The following is a 20,295-nucleotide window of genomic DNA, read 5'->3' as shown; positions in this document are numbered from 1 at the left end:
TACATTCAACTATTATAATAATATCCTATTTCGAATATTAACGGTGTAATTCGCATACAGTAAATTATTAAAACACTTTTCAGTTGCAAATGTACACGCAGATATCCTTTTATTTACCTAAAACTTACACATAGCGTAACAATCGAAAGCCCGGGACGCAGTGTTACCATACAAAACACCTCAGGCGGATGGACAGATGAAAAAACACAGTATAGTGTAGTACCCTTACGCTTTTTCACGTCCAACTATTTACCTTTGGAAAATAACCTCAAGCAAACGTAAACCTCACGATGTTCTCTTTTTTTTTTTTTTTTTCCACATATAGGGGAATTCTATATTTACTGACGCTCCTCCAACCTTACTCAACCACCACTAGATTCAATCATGTCCATTTCTACTATACAGACTACGTTTCCCACCCTACTACACAATAGAAATAGTGACACTCTTGAATTTATTACCTTACAAAAATGGTGAGTCACTAAATGACCAACACGCTTTCACTCCATTGAATTCTCAGTGTATCATGACTCTTAAGCTCTCCGTGGTTCCACTGCCTTACCAAGACTCCAAATTGTGTGATCAGTTAATTATTTGTTCTCACGCCATGACACTAAACCTGAGAAAATGGATATTATGTAATGTACTAATTACAACATTGATACAAGGCAGGTAATGCTACGTTCTACTTACTATGTGGGCTTTTACAGGCCTTTTTGAACTGGTAGTGAAAAAAACTAGTAATCATTTTCTGGGATCCACTCGTCACAATGACCTTAGTGATTTTTTTTTTTTTTTTGTAATCCTCCCCAACTACATTCAATTACACCAGCCTTCATATCCTGAGGCAAAAAAATAAATAAATAAATGAAACAAGGTTATAGTGATACCAGCAGTTGTCAATTAGGAAAATAAAACCGTTTATTTTTTTTATTAAGTAGTGTTTATTGGGGGGCAATGGAAGCTGTACAATACTGAGCCGCGCCGGCAAAAGCTTCGCCGAGGCAGCAACAGCAGAACACCAAGCTTGGGGCACAGATGGGCCAATTTTGTGCCTCTAAAAAATGCAGCACAGGTTGAGACAACCATCACTACACTGGATCCTAATGTTAAAAAATGTTCAGAGCAATTCTGAACCAAAGACCCCAAAATGATGATGATGATTTCGTCATTTAATAATATCTTAGGTTCAAAATCGCAGATCTCAGTGACCTGACAGGAATCCCTCCCCCCCAAAACTTTTTTTTATTATCAATTTAAATTCAAAATCCTCCCAAAAATAATGAAATAGATTGGCATCAACAGAACTTAAAACTGAGCAACCAACTTGCACAGTAGAAGAAATTAGAAAATGCTCTTTAATAATAATTAATTATTCCGTAGGTTCCAAGTAGGTTTTGACTGACCTACCAGGGAAGTTTCCTGGATATCAAGAGAAGGATGATACAGTAGTTGATAGGAATGCATTTCCATTCTTATTTCCTTACAGCTGGTGGGTAATGGGGAAACACAGAAGTTGAGGAACAAATTAATTAAAAAATAAAACACTGGGATCAGTGGCTAGCAGAGACTAGACACTCACACGGATGTTGGAGTGCGGGAGGAACTGGCTAAGTTAAAAAGGAAGGCTAAGGGTCTAAAAAACTTGCGGTTCGAGGAGGTGGTAGTGTATGAAAATATAAGACTTGCCAAGAGAAGGTAAAGACATAAAAGAAGGATCACGTAGAAGTGATGGATGAATGTGACCAATCCCCTCCCTACCACTAAATGCTCGCAGATATACACAGCTAGCCACTTCACAAATACTGTAACTGCAAAAAACCATCAGCTGTAATAAATCACTTACAAAGAGTGCAAGTTAATTCAACAAGCTACAATAATAAAATTATGGAAAAATTTATCATACAAAAGTTTAAACATTAAAGTATAGGTTATTCACTTGCTTTAAAAACCCTTGCCAAAAGTCTGAAATACGACAACACCGAAACCGGTGTCTGTACAGTATTATCCAAACCAAGGGCTTATTCCACTTTTATTATAATATATTTTCCTTTCAATATTTCTCTTATCAGATTTGTTCATACTGTAGTTATATGTCACAGTCATAACTCCACTGGTCAACACTGGTTTTTTATCACAAGTCACCAACCCCACTGCGATGAAATTCCAATGAATGAAAAACGGTGATATTCAGGAGCTCCATCACTGAAAAGGTAAATGAGATGATGTATTACTACGTGCATCTTGTTACCAAACTGCAGTGTCACTAGTTAAAGAGAAGCTAACTGAACCAAACTTGAGACCACTACTCTTTCATACACATTTTCTAATTCTAGTACACCACCAGAACTAAATCTATGGAGATCTGTTTACTCTACAGTGATTTCCTACTAAGGTTTTACTATTCCAGTTGCGTCAATCATTAAAAATGAACATGGAAGGGGAATCAAGTTTACTTAAAAATATCAATGTGGAAAGGGAATAAAATTTACTTGAAAGAACCAACAGGAGAAAAGGAATAAAGTTTACTCTTAGAAAGTTTACCTCAAACAATCAAGAGGAATGGGGAATCAAGTTTACTTCAAACAACCAACTGAGAAAGGAAATAAAGTTTACTTTATGAATCAACAACGAAAGGGAGCAGAGTTTACTTGAGAGAACCAACAGGAAACGGGAATAGTCTACTTGAAAAAAAAAAAACATCAAGGAAAGGGAATACATAAAGTTTACTATAAATAATTAAGTTAAGGGAATTGAGTTTACTTTAAAAATCAATGAAAAGGAATAGAGTTTAGTTTTAAAAACTTCTACAGGGGAGAGAATGGTTTTCCCTAGTTATTTTTTTTTTATACTGACTGCTGTCAAATCTGGAAGGGTGGTGATCTAACAACCTGACAAACCTCTATAGTACATAACCTACATAATCCTATGTCACTGGATGAGAACTACAGTACTACATACCAAATACAAACTCAACTACAAACTGAAAGTTTATACACCATACAAATATTGAACTAATTGTTTTAGATTTAAGGTTCCAAAAATTAATACATGCATCAACGTCATCCCTCTGCTGTATGAGAGAGAAACTAAATCAACATATATTACAAAATAATTCAACGCACCTCTCCTTTATGCCCTTACGTTCAGCATTGCACACAGTGCAATGCATATATCAGACGTGAAAATTACAGCAATTTCACACTTAGTCACTTTTCTACCTATGACCTTGCAATTACATTTAACCTTTCAGCATATCATAAAGACTAGATTACCTACAATGTGCTTATTTCATCTAGCATATATCTTGAAATTAAACAGCAAATGACTACAGTATATTCTATTCCCAATACCATAATTATACAAATGCCAATGTAATTACAACAAATGTCCTTACATTTAAAGAATGTAAATCCATTAAGCCTTACATTCTCCTTCCATTGCCAACTAACCTACCTCAATAGGTCATGGAGATTAAATAATCCCCTAATGCTTCAACAACAGAAGCTACTTGAGGATGTTGAATGGGTTCTTCAAAGACCGCTATTAATATTGCTTGCAGGGTCTTCATACAGTGCATTCCAGATTTACCTTTCTTGCATCGGATAACCTAGAAAGAGAGAGAAAAGTTCATGTTAAAGGTGAGAAAACCTTTTATAGCAAAAACGGTGATTAAACAAGAGGCCCATGGGTCACCATCACCCAGGTCACTGCAACACATTTGATTCAAATTTTCCTATGAACTTCGACCGGGGAGCCATGGTCTTCGCAAACTTGAAACATCTTTATACATGACTAGAACAGCATATCAAACTGACAAACTGCAGCTCTCTTTGAAAGATTTGTAAAAGATTTTTTGACAGTGCAATATAAAAATTGTGGCATCTGGGGTGATGGTTTAAACTTGGCCACTTCACACACAAGCTTCCACAGAAGTTTTGTCCATTCTCGACATGAGATCCAATGACTGTGTTTTTGAATGAACCCAAAATATTTTCTAACTATGTGTACTAGAACGTTACGGCAACATTAAATTTACACTGATGCTTACTGTTGGAATTAAATTGAGATATACAACAACAAGTCTTTTACTAAACCTTTCCTGAAATATGTTAAAACTATCTCCAACAAGTAGCCCCCTTTTCAATCATGTATACTACCATGAGTAGTCTGGTTTATCAGCACTGAAAACTATGCCATACAACTTACCTACCAATTTACATTCTAGGAAGCTGCAATGCAGACAATTACTGTATTTTTTCATAAAAAGAAAAAACTGGCTCAACGCCCCCTCCCCAACAACTAATTGCACATCATGTGATATAGGCAGCATGCTAATGTTCGGATTCTCATGATCCAAATACTCTACATGATCCAAATAAGAGGATACAAATTTTCCATGGAAGCAGAAACCTACACGGATGTGGCAACAATAGGGCTAACACCTGCCAGTCAAAATCTTAAATAAGGCCATTTATTTCAATTCTTCATTCTGCCTACCTCTGCTTCTTCTACCCTCCATGGATGTACCATGCGCTTACTGTATAAATGCGTTATGAGATGCTAAATATTAGTCAACCTATGCTACCCGTTTTAGAATGGCTCTTGAAATGCTGGTAAGTGAATTAACCTAAAACAGCCTGAAAAAGGCAAGATAAGTGATAATAGAATTTCATGAGCACGGCAGAAATCCAGTTTACAGGCTTTTCAAGTCCTAACAAGGAATGCAAGCAGCATTCTTTCACCAGGCTTAAAAAGTTCAACAACGTATACCATCCTACACCTAACACAGCTTCCTCTCATGGCAGGGAATATTCAATGGGCATAAGGGGTTGCATCAAGTTCACAAGGTCCACACATTTATCTTTTTAATTCTGCATTAAAACCTTTCAATACAATGCACATTTACTGAAAGTTGTCACATAGTATCATGATGCAAGTACTGTACGTACTAGTTTTAAATTTGTGAAATGTGGAGCAAGGTTAAAAGTTGGACAGGTAGACAGGAAACCAGACGGGAAAAGCCAATGCCAGCAGCTGGGCAGCTGGGGCTAAAGGGATACTGCCAAGAGCCTTAGTACTGCTTACATTGAGCCATATTGTTAGTGGTAATCAAAAAATTCAAGTATACAGTGCAAAACAGAACCCTGACTATAAAAAATGTTACCTCCTCATTCTAATGTAAACATATTATAGTGTTATATACGCAGGTATTAGTTACAAGTTGTGAGCAGTCTGGTATGTTAAATTAATAAATGTTGCCCACATTTGTAAACATGCCATGAGAGAGAGAGAGAGAGAGAGAGAGAGAGAAGAGAGGAGGAGATAGAGAGAGAAGGGAGATCAGAGAGGCGAGACGAATGAACCTGATTTTGACGAAGACCGAGAGGGAAAAGACTGGGCTGCTGGGGATTCATAGAGAGAGAGACGAGAGAGAGAGAGAAGAGAGAGAGAGAGAGAGAGAGAGAGAGAGAGAGAGAGAGAGAGAATGTTCTCAAATCATCCACCAACTTGTACTTCAAGACCAGCATGAAACCTGGCCAAGCCTGAGATAAATGTACCAGAACTTTCACTGATGTATAGTATTGTTTTCCTCTTCATATATTATATAAAGAAATTTAAATTAAGGCAGGCTGGCCTCTCCATTACAGGACAAATCGTATCTCAAACACACCTCCTTTAACTAATGTTTCCAAAATTTGTTGAGAAAGTTCCCTTTAAAGCGCAAATAGTGGCAGCAACATCAAACTCAGCAACAACTAGCAAGACTTTGTAAGTTCATCTCCACCAAAAGAAGCTGTGACATGCATCCTAGATGAATTAATTTTATTGCCAACTCAACTGCTAATCAATCTGAATAATGGAAGAATTCTCAACCCATATATGCAATGAAAATGACTACTGCACTGATACGACACCCATAATTGATCATTCTCAACCCTCATCTGGCATGCAAATAAGCCACTTTTCTCGGTAAGACTAAATTTTATATGTTTAATTAAGCCACTATTCTGGGTAGACTAAATTCTGTGTGCTTGTTTTCAACAGTATGCAATAAACCTACAAATATTTAGTGGCACAAATCTCTTTCCATTCTCTTAAAAATACTTTCCTACCTTTGTCACAAATTGGGTTGTTTATTGTTTTAATGTGGTATAGGGGATAAACTTCCTGTACCATTTTTGGTGATTTAACTTACATATTTTGTTCATAATCGAGGATTTCAGCTCATAAAATATATTCATACTAAACATCTCAAGGTACATTTACATAACTACGTAAGTTTTAAAATTACATACATACACTACAGCACTCGACTTTACACACGACAAGATGTTTAACTGGCCTTTACAAAATTTTTGGTAGGAATTGTAAATTTTTCTTCAAGGTGGTCTAAAACAATTTGATTGGGAGGCAACAACTACCCTCTTCCTTCTCAACAACAACATACGTCTACCTTAAAGAGTTGGAAGGGCTGAAACAATCGGTTGCTAAGTTTTGTTGAAGTTGTCTAAACACCTATCACCACTTGTCAGAAAAAATTCACTTGCTAATTTGGCATATGGTAAAATGACATCTTAAGCATTCCAACTATCTCTGCCCCTACATTTGCATATCTTCCGTTCACTTGAACATATTTGCTCCTTGAAATAACTTAACACTTGCTAATTAAAAAAAAAAAACATGAAGGCTTGTGCCAGCCACATTCAAAGTAAAGCATGTTGTGAAAGAGGATTAAAATCTACAATACCCATACAAACTAAGAATGTACTTTACCCTCACCCATATCCTTAATGATGAGAACAACAGGCAACAAATTTAAACGTCCAAGATCCAGCATGTTCTACACTGCGTAAGACCTATCATACTTGCAGATACAGCAGGGCTCCCCAACAAAATCTTAATGCTAACCCCCCCCCCCAACAAAAAATTTGTAGTAGTTTTATACTTCAATATTACTGTCTTTAATTTTGCCTGAATTGGCTTTTTCCTGCATATTTTTCTGACAGAATCCTTATCTGTAAGATTTCTTCTTTTAAAAACATGTAAGATTTCTCTAGCCAGAGGTAATTCCAAAAATCACGGGGAATTGTCAAATTACTGTTTTAGTCAATTTTCCTACAATGGAAAATCCAGTTTTTGGAAATATCTAACCGTGCAGCCACTGTGGGAAGTCTGTGTGTGGGGTTAAATAATACAGACAATATACCTGAAGTAGAGATTTTCAATGACCAAAATGTATTAAAGGAGTAAATGGGGAAGAGAATGTGAAGGTCCACGCTGTTAAATGGGAAGGCACTGTGAAACAGGAACTGAAAGGTCATTGCACCAGAAGAAAGCTTCAGCCTTAATGAAATAGAGTGAGATAACTACTACTGGGTAAACAAAATATCCCATTAGCAGAGGAAGGACACAACACATGTTTACACAAGGACAGTACTACTTTGCAGTGGAAGTGTGGAAACTTGGAATATGGCAGAGATTTTAAAAATATTTATGGCCAAAGTGTGGTGGAAAAGTCTTATCAAGAATGAGGGGAACGGCAGAGAAATTAGGCATATCTGGGCTGAAAAATAAACATAGTCTCTCTCAAAACTTCAATGGCTTGGACAAGGAAAGAAGAGATGAGCAGCAATGATTCGGAAGAACAATAAATATTCCAGTAGAATAACAAGGACCTATAAAACAGCTCAGGAAATCATTGATAAAATAGATAAGAAAGCTCAGGAAATCATTGATAAAGTAGAAAAATGAAGACCTATCATGATGAGAGTTCAGAAATTATGTGCATAGGAAAGTAAAGACCATTGCATGTTTAATCCTATTAAGAGACAAGATGTTGCTAATGAAAAGCTTTAGCTCTTAAATGGGCAAGAAAAATCACTGATTTTCAATAAATTAGTTTTACAAAACTTTACAAGAAACTGACTAAGTGGTTTGCCTTTGACCTACAAAACTTAACTCTCATACCAATATATTTTCATCAATACTTCTTTTAAGTAGCAAATTTTTTGTCCTAAAACCTAAGTTCACAAATATGACAAATTTTTAATAAATTTGTATTTTTCATAGCTCACAAAACTGCCGTCTTAACATTACAATACCTAAATCCTCAAGCACTAGCTGGAAACTGGTAAACCCATTAATGCTGTGATGCAAAGAATTGTGGCACTCCTTTCATCACAAAATTAAATGTTTTTTACCAGCTGGAAGATTTATCCAAACGTTAAGACCCAAGTTTGTTCCACATATGAACAATTAAGCTTAAATCCCAGTGGATATTACATTTTTCCATCATTTAAACTCTTTCTTTGCCATTGTTTAAAATAAAACATCAGCTTGTCATTATCTAAAACTTATCCAAACATCTTATGACTAATTTCCTCACTATTACTACAATTTCAATCTCACCTAAAAACCAAAAAATCCACAACTTTAAATCAATTTTATTTCATTGTTCACCTCACATTCCACTGGATGATACATTAACCCTTAATGGAAAGATAACCTCATATAGTAGCAATAACAGGTTTCACTCACAGAGAGCATCAATATTACGTGCCATCGATTTGAGGAATCGGGCAGGAAACAGGTTCCATTATTTCTGCTGTCCACATATTCACTAATGGCAACTTTGAGACTGGCTCATATCATGATTGTATAGGCAGTTCTGAAGTTAGTACGTAGTGATTCAGATGTCAAGGGGCATTTTGTCTTTCTCTTCCTCCCATGAAGTGTTTTATTTGCTCATAAAAGTACCCAAGGGTCGTCATTGGCTTTAGTTCTTATCTTTTATGCTAGTACGTATATCCGTTATAATTGAAAAAAAATAAATAAAAAATAAAATAAAAAATGTGAGCTGCAAATATAATTTTACAAAATACAATAATTATAAATTTCTAGAAGAAACATGTGCAACTTGATAAAACTTACATTCGTTGTAAGAACGAGGCCCAAGAGGGGTTGTAAAGAGTCACATTCAACTTCCCATAACAGGTAGGGAGACATTTAATTTTTTTTTATTTCTTATACCCTGTGCATTTGCATGTCTTCCTCTTTGCATTGATGTTATTTTCTTAAATTGGCCAACCTCAAAGTTCACCCGGTCTGGCTATTTAAAGAAAGGAATTTGACTATTCCTCAAAACCTAGTCGTGAGCATATAATGTGATGTTTAGTTTATGCCCATCACAAAATTTTATAGCTAACATCACTTCAAATACATTTTACACAGTTCAAATACATTCTAGAAAAATTCATAGGATGTTGCTCAAAATACTATAGCAATCCCAATTCCTCATAAAAAAAAAACTGGTAAACATTCCAGGTTTGGAATTTGCCTGGTCAAGGCTGCCTGTGTGTGCTTTGGATATCATTTGTAAGTTATAAATTAAATCATCATTAGATAAGACCATAATTAGGAATGTCATACAAGGCACCAGACTGAATTGAAACTGCAACCTGTTGCCGAAATGCCCCCAAGCACTGCAAGTTTGCTCACAAGCACGGTACCCAGAAAGTTGTCAAACTTAAGTTTCAAACGTGCGCAATGGGTTAATTAGCGATACTTCACAAAACAAGAGAAAATTCCATGGGCAAAGTCACTAGTGCAACCGAGACATGAGAAATCTGGGATAGGTTATAGTTTAGTGTAGGCAGGTTGGAGAGCAAAGTGAATATCCAACACCAGTTCTAGGAGTGGTGAACTAGAGAGCTAAACTATCTGGTTTTAATAGGAGCTAAATGATCTGGTTTTAATAATATGTCAAACTTGGAAATAGGACCACCTTGCTTTCATATACCTACATTTCACAGCATTTAACTTGTAGTCTAGCAGAATATGGGCGTTTCTATTAATGTCATTTGGTCATCCGAAAACCTTTAAATATTAATCCCAATTACGTACTCGAATAACCAATGTTTACCAGTACAATACACACTAGTATAAGTAGAATTTACAAGAACATGGGCATACATATAGGGGAATGAGATGAAAAATTGAGAGGGAGATTTTGTTTTGATTTTGGCAACGAATAATCAACTTGATTCCAAGTTACTCTATGTTAAAGACTGAAGGAGGGATTAGTACTAAAAGAAATACTTTCCTGTTCCCAAATTTAATTACACTTTACACTGCAGGGCACTGATGCCATTTTTGTAAATTCACTCAGTGAGGAATAGTGTGCACTACACAAACACAAACATTATGCCTACCTTATCAGTTCCAGAGAGGTAGAAGAACTTTTCGCCACCCATGTGAACACCTGTCATCGCCAAATTGTTTTGGTCTTGAAAACTTTGTGAAAGTTTCGTGAGCTCATCTCTTGATGGCTGAAACAGAAGAGAAAAATGTATTAGTAAACAGAATTAAAACAATAAAAATTACATTACTGCACTAATACTGAGAAATTTCAGGTTTATGAAAAATTACAATAGTACAAATCTAACCCACATAGTGGCAACTTATCAAAGACAAAGATGACTGGCAACAATGAAAAGAAATGTGCAAGTTTAATACATACATTAGTTCAAAAGTCTGAAATAAATATGAACACATATGTGAGAGAGAGAGATCGAGAGAGAGGAGAGAGAAGACGACGTGAGAGCGACGAGAGAGAGAGAGAGCGAGAGAAGAGAGGGAAAGAGAGAGAGAGAGAGAGAGAGAGAGAGAGAGAGAGAGAGAGAGGGGGGGGGGGGGGGGGGGGGGAGATAAGCTGGCTTGAACTGTCAAGTCCTGATGTTAAGGAAATGCTCCCTCCACAAAACATCTGCATTACACGATCTTCCTTGAATCTCTGCCAACCTCTGAACCATAAAAGCTATTTGGTCCATTACACTTAAGAATATACTTCATATTAATTAACCTTTCACAAATGCCTATTTCTAAGCAGTAATATGCACTCCCAGGATGACTATACATACATATGCACATACATACTCTGTTCTTTCTCCCTCTGTCACACCTTATGCCTTGCTATCCTTTAGGCAAAATTAAATTGAAACAAATTCAACACAATACCAAAATACCTCTCCTTTCGGTTACAAACTTTCCACTGTATTTTGCGCACAAGATCTCACAACTGCACAAGAACTCCCAATATCTCTTTCTGTGGCTTGTACAAGGTTAAATTCAACACAAATTTTCCTTCTTCTCACTACCAATCTTATATTTTCTTGACATTTCCTTTTAAATCAAAGGTATTTGGAAAACGAGAACCGTTTCTCTGAACCATGATCACAAATGCTTTCATTAAAGATAATGTATACAGAGATTCTTCATGATGTACTTTCTAATGGAAATGGATTCCTGAACCATTTTAGAGTTCACACCTCTCTGTTTAAGTAAGACACTTTATTTAGCTCAGGCTCACAAGTTCGAGCAAACCTGTACAACAGTAAATTTACGCAGCTTGAACTATTCCTGTGAATTTTCTTTTCTTAATTAATGTTATTCTGTTTATAATATAATATTCTTTTATGGATTTCATCTATGGTTACTTTATGCTTCTTCCATTTGGACAAGAAGCGCTCATGGTATTCAATAACTAAAGTTACGTCCCAAGGACCTTTGTCACTACGTACTACTCTTTTTCCATTTACTGTACGATGAATTGACCAACTGTTGCATTTATCGTGTACCTGAAGTCTTTTTTTACTGCATTTCTGTTAGTTTTGGATACTTGGGTTGTACCTCTATCATAAATCGCCCATAATCACATGCTCTACAACTAATGGTCAATACTTTTTAAGCATTTTTTCTATAACTTATATGAATACCCCTTTTCACATATATACTACTATGCATCTAATTTCATGGAAGATTGCCAATTAAGATAAAGTTTTTTATGACTAAAATACTCCATTGCAATTTGCTGTAAATTTTCAATAATGTTAAAATACCATCTAATTTCGACTCAGTAAGTTCACAATGACTTGGCCTAACACAGCTAATGTCCTAAAATCATTCCTGAAATACATTAACTTGATGTACATGTAACCAGCCATTGGAATCATGATTAATTAATAGTATGTTAACTTCCAGCTCTGTTAACTGGTATACATTTTGTGGACCTGCTTTTCTTGGGTTTAACAGTACCTATACTTTGATTTACAAAAACAACTGCTTCCACTGTAACCATAATATACTACAGTTCAAGTTAGGAATATTTTAGTTTTACCAGCCGACTGAGCTGATAACTCTCCTAGGGCTGGCCGGAAGGATTAGATATTTTTATGTGGCTAGGAACCTATTGGTTGCCTAGCAATGGAACCTACAGCTTAGCATGGGATCCGAACCACATTATATCGTCCAACAAATTTCTAATCGCGTAAACCACTCATCCAACGAGGAATTTATATACTAGTTATTTCCATTCTGGCACACTGACAAGAAAGCCCTGTCAAGCTGCAGAGGCCACGGCATTCCACTGGCAAACACCTCAATCAAAAGAACCTGGCAATAATTTCACATTGTTGAGGTTAACCAACCAAAAATGAAGCCCTGTTTCAACATTGGAAGAATGTTCTCAAGCAGCAAAGTTTCCCTACCTTCCTGGCATATTTGAAAAGGGATGCCATGACCAGTTCTCAAAACCACTCAAAATCTATCGAATAATTCCTATAAAAAGCTGAAATAGCACTGTCCTACAATTTTTGGTTACCATCTGCCTGATCCTTACAAAATCTGCTAAGCATTTTATCAATTTTTATGTTGGGAGATACCTTTGAAAGGCAAAGAAATACTACATGTACGTACTACTTCGAAAAGGGCAACAACCCAAAAAATTACATTGTTCACTAAAACTTGAAAACATCTTTGCATCTTAAAAATCTACTATTCCAGATGTAAAACAAAAGAAAATTTCTTGGAAATTTTGCAGAACCAATGAATCCTCTCATGTTAACAATCGTTATACTCAATTACCTTCTGTCACATATCTCTCGCAAAATTGTCGGGGGAGTTCCTGAACCATATGCTATGGACATATCAGGCAAATGACTTGTCAAGTGCTGGTTCAACTTGCAAGACAACCACTACCATCTATAAATGTCTAGTTTCTAACTCAAAATCCATAAACCATTTGCACAAGTACAGCATTTGGTGAAAGCATTTTCAATCGCATCCAGGATGGCTTCCCATTTTTTTTTATTTTGTTAACCATGCAAAGTAGATTCAAGCTGGATTCTGGACCAAATTCTTCATCACACTTTCTTGTCATTGGGTGACATTCAAGGTTAAGATATCAATAGGCTTGATAGAGGTGCGTCACACAGCATTATGTATCCTATCACAATTTCAACTTGTTTCAGTCGTATGGTACTTTTACCTCCTCCATACCAAAGCTAATTCTAGTAAATTAGGAATAACTATTCAAGAACAGTTTTATGCAAACAAATTAACCTTTTATCACATATATATATATATATATATATATATATATATATATATATATATATATATATATATATATATATATATATATATATATATATATATATAAGATTTTACTTCACAGACCAAACATTCACCACGAACTATCGGGACCTTCAATTTTACTACTTTATTCAAATTTTACTACTTCATTCAATTTATACTGAATTTAGTCTCATTGTCAAATACCTTGACATTGTAATAGTAATACTATACCTTTATTTCCATTCAATGCTTGTTAACTAAACCTAGCGAAAAATAATCTACAACTTACAAACACAGATCTGCAATACTTTCCAGCACCCAAATACAAATAACCGCAACTCTTTAGCAAATATTATGCATTGTACTTTTCAATACTGAAGTTTCAAGAAGCAACAATTTTTCAATAGGTAGAGTAACCAATGGCCAGAAAAGTATATTGGCAAATAGATGTAAAAGATATTTGCAAGTTGTTAATGATACATCTAAATGCTCAGAACAAGCTAATTATTATTTCAATTAGATGCTAATCTTCAACTCACTTTTCTTATGCAGTTTCCCTCTATTACAAACAAGGCATGTGTCCATGTGAACAACAGGGCTGTGTACCTACTATTTAAAATAATTTTGTTAAAACATTGTACTCCTACAACCCCCTCCCCCGAATTCCCATTATCCATGTTAAATTCTGCATATGACTTCAAAGTATACACATGACATAGCTACGTACCTATACAGTATTTCACTCATGGCCAATCTCCGGCAATGCTAGTCCAGCAATACGTACTTTTTGCCTATAACACCAGTACCTATACCACTATGTATATCTTGTTATATCTTCTAATACTTCTATGAACTTTAACCTTTCAAAAGGGGTGAAGTCCATGTGCTTTTCCCTACATTATCAAAATTGATTTAAAAACAATGTGAAATTATCATTTATTGCCTACACCATGTGGTCATACAAGACTTTCAACATTTTAATCAGCTGGATAGCAAGCAAAAGGTACTGGAAAACTATCCAGTGTGCTGGGCAGGGCAAAGTATGAATGAGCCCCTAATACGGGATATGGCCATGAGATTTTCAAATCCTTTGGTGTGCTTTACTCAACTCAAAGCGGGCTACCTATTTTAAAACTGTTCATGATCAGTAGGCAATTGAGGGAGACTAAACATTCCTTGATTTTTTTTATCCAAATTTTTATAATAATTCAATTTTATCATAATTCTGATAACATCAATTCAGAATTTGAAGATGTAGAATATTATAACAGCTTTAACATACAGTCATGATGCCTTGCCCACAATACAACATCATTTGTTGTTGCTGGCAATTAACAGGTTCTAATCAATACTTTGTTTCAATGTCCTTTCTCTAAAAACTGCTAAAACGGTGGATTATTGTTTCAAAAATATGGCTAATACAGACCACTGATGAATGGGAAATAAAAATCCTTTCAACATCATCCCTGTCCTCATCTTGTCATGCTAGCCAAACCTATAATGTCTGAACACTTATGCTCTTAAAAACTTGCATACTACTTTTAAAAATGATACTGGATCGATGCCAAAGTTTGTATGGCATAAGCATCATTTCCTATTTTCACACACCTACAGATAAAATTCACTATGGAACTTTGCCTCACTTTAATGGCAGATTCAGCACCTTTGATGCCAACATACATTATTTACTCAATTTTCATTGATTACAACAAACACCCTCAAGAATACACAAGCTAAAGCCTTTTCCTAAAACCAACGGGACAAAGTTTTAGAAATCCCAATGTCTATGTTTTATATTGTTCAACATCAAGACCGAACTAGATGGCTATCTAATTCAAGCAAAAATTAGAGGTGATCCTCAAAATGTCTACATCTGGCAGCTTAATGTATCCATAAAAAAAAGCTCAAATGCTCCACCTTCCACCCCCTCCCCTGCATCCAAATATACTGAATCAAATTAATTCCATCCATACATTTAGAAAGTGGAAATCATACTTTGTAATGACTGTTCCGCTGTTGCTTATCCACAGCTAAAATCTCTCTATTAAAGGCTGGGTCTGATCGCTGAAATTTACGACACTCACTACGTCCAATTACAAAGAACTAATGCAACATTTGTCATCCTCCTGGTGTATAAAATTCCTCCACCACACACATGTTATATGAAGGTTCACCTGACATAATATCCTGCTCTTTAGAGAACCAGACATTTACGTACAACTAAAACCTGCAACTGGTGGGCGACACACACACACAGCTTTCTACATTAATGCGGTGTAAAAGAATTTTATTTCCCTGTGTACAGACAGTATGACAATGCTCTGGTTACTACCTAAGTGTAAATGGGTCTGCACTCAATCTGTAATAAATACGTATCAACTTAATTTTTGCCTTCCATACATTCTGCTACAACCATACATTTTTTTATGGCAAAATATGCTGATGGTACATGATAGCTATACATGGATATTTAGCCATTTCACTAGAAAATATGGCATTTTCTTATACCTGGACTAGGTGTCACTTCTGATCAAATAAAATTAAGGAATAAGTAGAATTCTCCTATTTGTCCTCAATGCCTGATTTCAGCTACAACATTCACCTGAATGGTATCAATTTTATTCCTGAATATGGTCTAAGATATACTTCAAAAATAGGTTTAACACCATTCTCCCCAGACTTGAACCTAATAATAAAGATACCAAATATATAAAAATAAAGTTTCCCCAACGGTAAGATTTTTAAAACATCATATGTTGTGCCCTAAATCACTGATATACTTTCAAGACATCTTAAGACTGACATACTTTTTCACAGCCTAATGTGCACACAAACACACACAAAGGAAAAAAAAAAGGGACAGCCTTTGTTCCCATACTAAACTTCCCTATGTTTTTCGGCTAACACCTAAATCAAAGAGCAGTCTTAACGGACAAAAATTGGTTAAAACGGGTATATTTCACTACATTGCTTGAGGGTATCGGCAACCTGACATATCCTCAGTAAATAAATATATAATTCCTACCAATCTTACTGCCTACCGAAAAAGAACCTCAGAAATATGCCTAACGTATATTCAAATCAATATACTACAACCCACCAGACAGCCTACCATATGTCAAAGAGCTCGCATAAATCCCACCCCAACGATTCGTTACGTCTCTGACTACTTCTGGTTCCCTGGCGCAATTTAAACAACGATCATATACAAGCAGTATAAACATTAATTAAATGTAGCTTAAATGAGTAAATTGAATTGTTTAAATCACCTCCAGGCACACCTGGGAGATTCTCTCTTTCTCTCTCTCTACCTTCCTTGAATGAATTATCTCCATGCGGTAAAAATGGATACCCCGTACATAAGGGGCGTGCCTTGTCCTCTTGTCATTTCAATACCGGCAAAACGACTTGGCTGTTAGAAAAAATTCTTGGGAGCTTTGGTCAACGAATCTGCTCAAATCTAATAGAAAATATCGAATTACGCAACACCTGCAATTTTGAATTCGACCCAGCCGAGGAGAAGTAGCAGCCCTGGACAGGACGGGGACAAGAGAGAGAGGAATGAAAAAAAAGGGGGTTTGACGCACTTATAACCGTAATGTCTGCTGCTGCTGCTGCTGCTGCCTGCCAGCCAGAATCAACCCCCAGATCCCTAAATATACATCCATTTTGAAACCCCGTCTGTCTGTCTGGCTGCTTTTCATTCCTCTCGGAATGCTTCAAATTCAACGTTCCCTAATTACATTAAACTAAAAAGGATAATACATCCATCCCAGTCTGCGAATCGACTTTCTCTCCCTCTCTCTCTCTCTCTCACTCACACACCTTCGTCGAGAGGGAGGGAGAAATCCCGGGGACTTGACTGACCACGCCATGCTTGTTGTACCGGTCTTTGTTCATTTTAAAAATTGTTCCTGTCGGCCATTTCAAAGAAAGGATCTGCCTCCGTTGCTAACTCTACGGTTGGCGGATTCGACCGTGGCATTCTTCAATCGTTATTTTAAAGGGGGGGGGGCAGGGAGGGGAAGAGATCAGGGGGTGACCAGATCTAGAAAAATCTCGGGGAGAGAGGGAGGAAGAGAGTGAACGAGAGAGAGAGAGAGAGAGGGAGAGAATGTGAGAGTAAAAGGGTGAGATAGGAAGAGTGGGAGTCAGAAAAGAGAGAGGGTGAGAAAGTAAAAGAGAAATAGAGACAGAGAGAGAGCATAAAAGGAGAGAGGGTAAGAGAGACAGAGAGAGAGAGAGAAGAAAAAAAAAGGTGACAGGAGAAAGTGATGGAACCGGCGAAAAGATCTATTATTATTACTCACTTCTATGTTATTACTCTTGGCCCAGCAGGTACCGTCGTGTCCAGCGATCACAGCTTTGGCGACTAGTCCAGAGCCCATAAGCTGCTGGTCCACATAAGTTTGCCAAGACATGATTTTAAAATAATAAGTTTAAATTCGCTCCACCACAACTACTACCAGAGCACAAGTGACTTCACTACTGCCATGGGAGAGGTCACTCCCAACCGCACAACGCCAAAGCCCGTGTATTCCTCCGATCCTGAAATGCCATACGCCGCCACTACGCCGCGACTCTTTCCTTAACTGCGTCTTCGTTAGACACCAAAAAGAATCCGAATTCATCCCAAACGAAAATATAACACGTACAGAACCACACGAAGCCGCCACTTCAAATTTGGCTCTCGCAAAATTATTCGTGGTTGCCGTCAGTCATTTCTTATCTGGATTATCTGGCACGAGTTACGGTGCTGGTGTTATCATGTCCTAATCTTATGTCATGGTGATTTCAACGAATCTGTATTGATCGCGTATTCATTTCCGTACATTTTTATGACATATGCAACGCTTAAAACATTCGGCAATTTCTGTTTCCAGTTGGAGAACTACTTTGCCGAGCGTAGGTCTAGATGAATCATCGCCTGTTACTGGGAGGGTCCATGTGTCATGTGACGTCACAAATTTCACTGAGAGGATATATATATATATATATATATATATATATATATATATATCTATATATATATATAGATATATATATATATATATATATATAATATAATATATATATATTGATCAGGTAAGAAATCTCCTTCAACAACATCTCTTCACATAGACTGAATCTCCAATGCCTTTTTTTTTTGTACATTATTCATTCACTGATCATTTACATATTTTTGAACCATTACTTTCTTCGAATAATTCACTAAGAGACACTTCCAAGGCCAGCACTTTAATATTTTCATAATGATTCGTTAAAATATCTCCAAACTTTTCCGTCATTCAAACATTGTGTTATTCCCTAAGAAATGTTATGTCTAACAGATTGAAAATTAGTTATCTGAAAAGCTACGGTTCAAAATATGAAATCTGATGATGACAAAAGAAAAAAAAAGGAAAAAATCCATGGTGATCTCCAGATGAATGTCTACTTTATTAACGAATAACTGAACAGTATGAAAAATATAATCAACAGACATTTATCTTCGAAGAAAAACACGAAAATAAAACTTATATAAAAGCAATCTTTCATATTTACAATCATAGCGAGGCAGTCGGATATCTTAGTAACATTGGCGCATAACTGCAGAGTGCAGACATATGTTTAGACGAGGAAGACAGTCAAAATGTCGGTAAATTGCATGATAACATAAGCATACGGTACTTTCATTTTTCATACTTATATAGAAACATATGGCAAATTGGCTGTGTTTTATTATATAGAAAGTATAAAATCAGTGTGCTAAACAGAAAGAAAATGACGGCACATAATGAGGGGTTAAGCATTAGCACGGTCATAACAAGCTCGTTTGCAACAAATTCAGGCCAGTCACAGAAGTCTTTTAATCTTTTTTCAAAACACTAAAATTGTCACAGTCGCCATAAAAATAACTTTAATTCGAGTTTCTACTCTTCCCAATATATAAATAAATTTGTCACGATTTAACAGTACAAAATTATCATTGTACTACCTCATAGCCACATAGTAAATTTTAGATTTTAAAGCCTTGGTCTCATACTAAATACATTTACAGACCGTTGCATTCTACAACTACATAAGAAAAAAAAGAGGGTATATTACTTTAAAATTATGAAGTATCCGGTAGTTAATTGGTTTTAGTGGTTGGTCGAAGTCAGCTTAAATTTCTACAGCTGGCTGAGCCACAGAGGTTGATGTTTGTGTGCTCGCGTGTTCTATTTACGCATTTTATGAATAAAATTTCAGTGGTAAATTGTCTCATTTCTAAAGCGAAGGCCGACGGGACTGGCCACCATGTGGAAAGTGGTCACTTAACGCATTTTTATAAACCTCTAAGAGGAAGTGAATTAGTCTAATGAGTCTAGGGCTCTAGGCGAAGAGAAGGTGTTGAAGCGTAAGACCATTGGACTAACAAAAGGAGAACTTTCTTAAACCACACTTAGGACAATGGTTGATGATGGATGTGTTCTCTGACATCCTTACTTGACTCAGCACTTGTTATCAAAGCAGGGATGATTGCAAAATAGACCTATACAGATAGACATACGGAAATTATCTACAATCTATCTCGAAAAAATGAGCTAAATGAAAAGAAACTTGGTAATTTGGAAAAAAAATTTAATGCAATGTTACTAAACGACGGGAAAAAACAGAGCCAATCTGCAATTTTTTTTAAATGGTTTATTTTCATCTTCTTTTCAGCTCCACATCGATTGATGGAACGAAAGGAGAGGGAAAAACAAGATAAGAAATTTAAAGTTGTCAACAGACCTTTAAACTTAGAATGGGCTTCTAAAGGTGGAAGGACTATTTGTAAATAATACACTTTTTGCATCCCCGGTTTAGAAATATTAGTAGTATTACTATATTAACTATTATTATACTGACTCATGG

General features: G+C 36.1%; 1 protein-coding gene across 1 annotated transcript; it reads right to left on the bottom strand.

Moving 5' to 3' along the window:
- Positions 1 to 920: 920 nt before the first annotated feature.
- On the bottom strand, positions 921 to 17,922 carry LOC135224678 (profilin-like). The gene is made up of 4 exons (XM_064263926.1): positions 17,727 to 17,922; positions 10,215 to 10,331; positions 3,457 to 3,610; positions 921 to 2,205 (listed from the first exon to the last, which is right to left on the bottom strand). The coding sequence occupies exons 1-3, from the start codon at positions 17,835 to 17,837 to the stop codon at positions 3,458 to 3,460; spliced, it is 381 nt and encodes a 126-aa protein (XP_064119996.1). The 5' UTR covers positions 17,838 to 17,922; the 3' UTR covers positions 921 to 2,205; position 3,457.
- Between the last annotated feature and the right edge of the window lie 2,373 nt (positions 17,923 to 20,295).

This window comes from Macrobrachium nipponense, chromosome 12 (assembly GCF_015104395.2).
Source record: "Macrobrachium nipponense isolate FS-2020 chromosome 12, ASM1510439v2, whole genome shotgun sequence".
Taxonomy (NCBI): domain Eukaryota; kingdom Metazoa; phylum Arthropoda; class Malacostraca; order Decapoda; family Palaemonidae; genus Macrobrachium; species Macrobrachium nipponense.
The sequence above is the reverse complement of the archived record's forward strand: the minus strand, read 5'-3'. Positions and strand labels throughout refer to the sequence as shown.

Excerpts from the sequence above, each read along its gene's own strand:
- LOC135224678 (XM_064263926.1), bottom strand. The coding sequence starts at position 17,837 with ATGTCTTGGCAAACTTATGTGGACCAGCAGCTTATGGGCTCTGGACTA. Across the intron at positions 10,332-17,726 it reads CCAAGAGTAATAACATAGAA|CCATCAAGAGATGAGCTCAC; the intron begins GTGAGTAATAAT and ends CTTCTGTTTCAG. Across the intron at positions 3,611-10,214 it reads ACCTCTCTGGAACTGATAAG|GTTATCCGATGCAAGAAAGG; the intron begins GTAGGCATAATG and ends CTCTCTTTCTAG.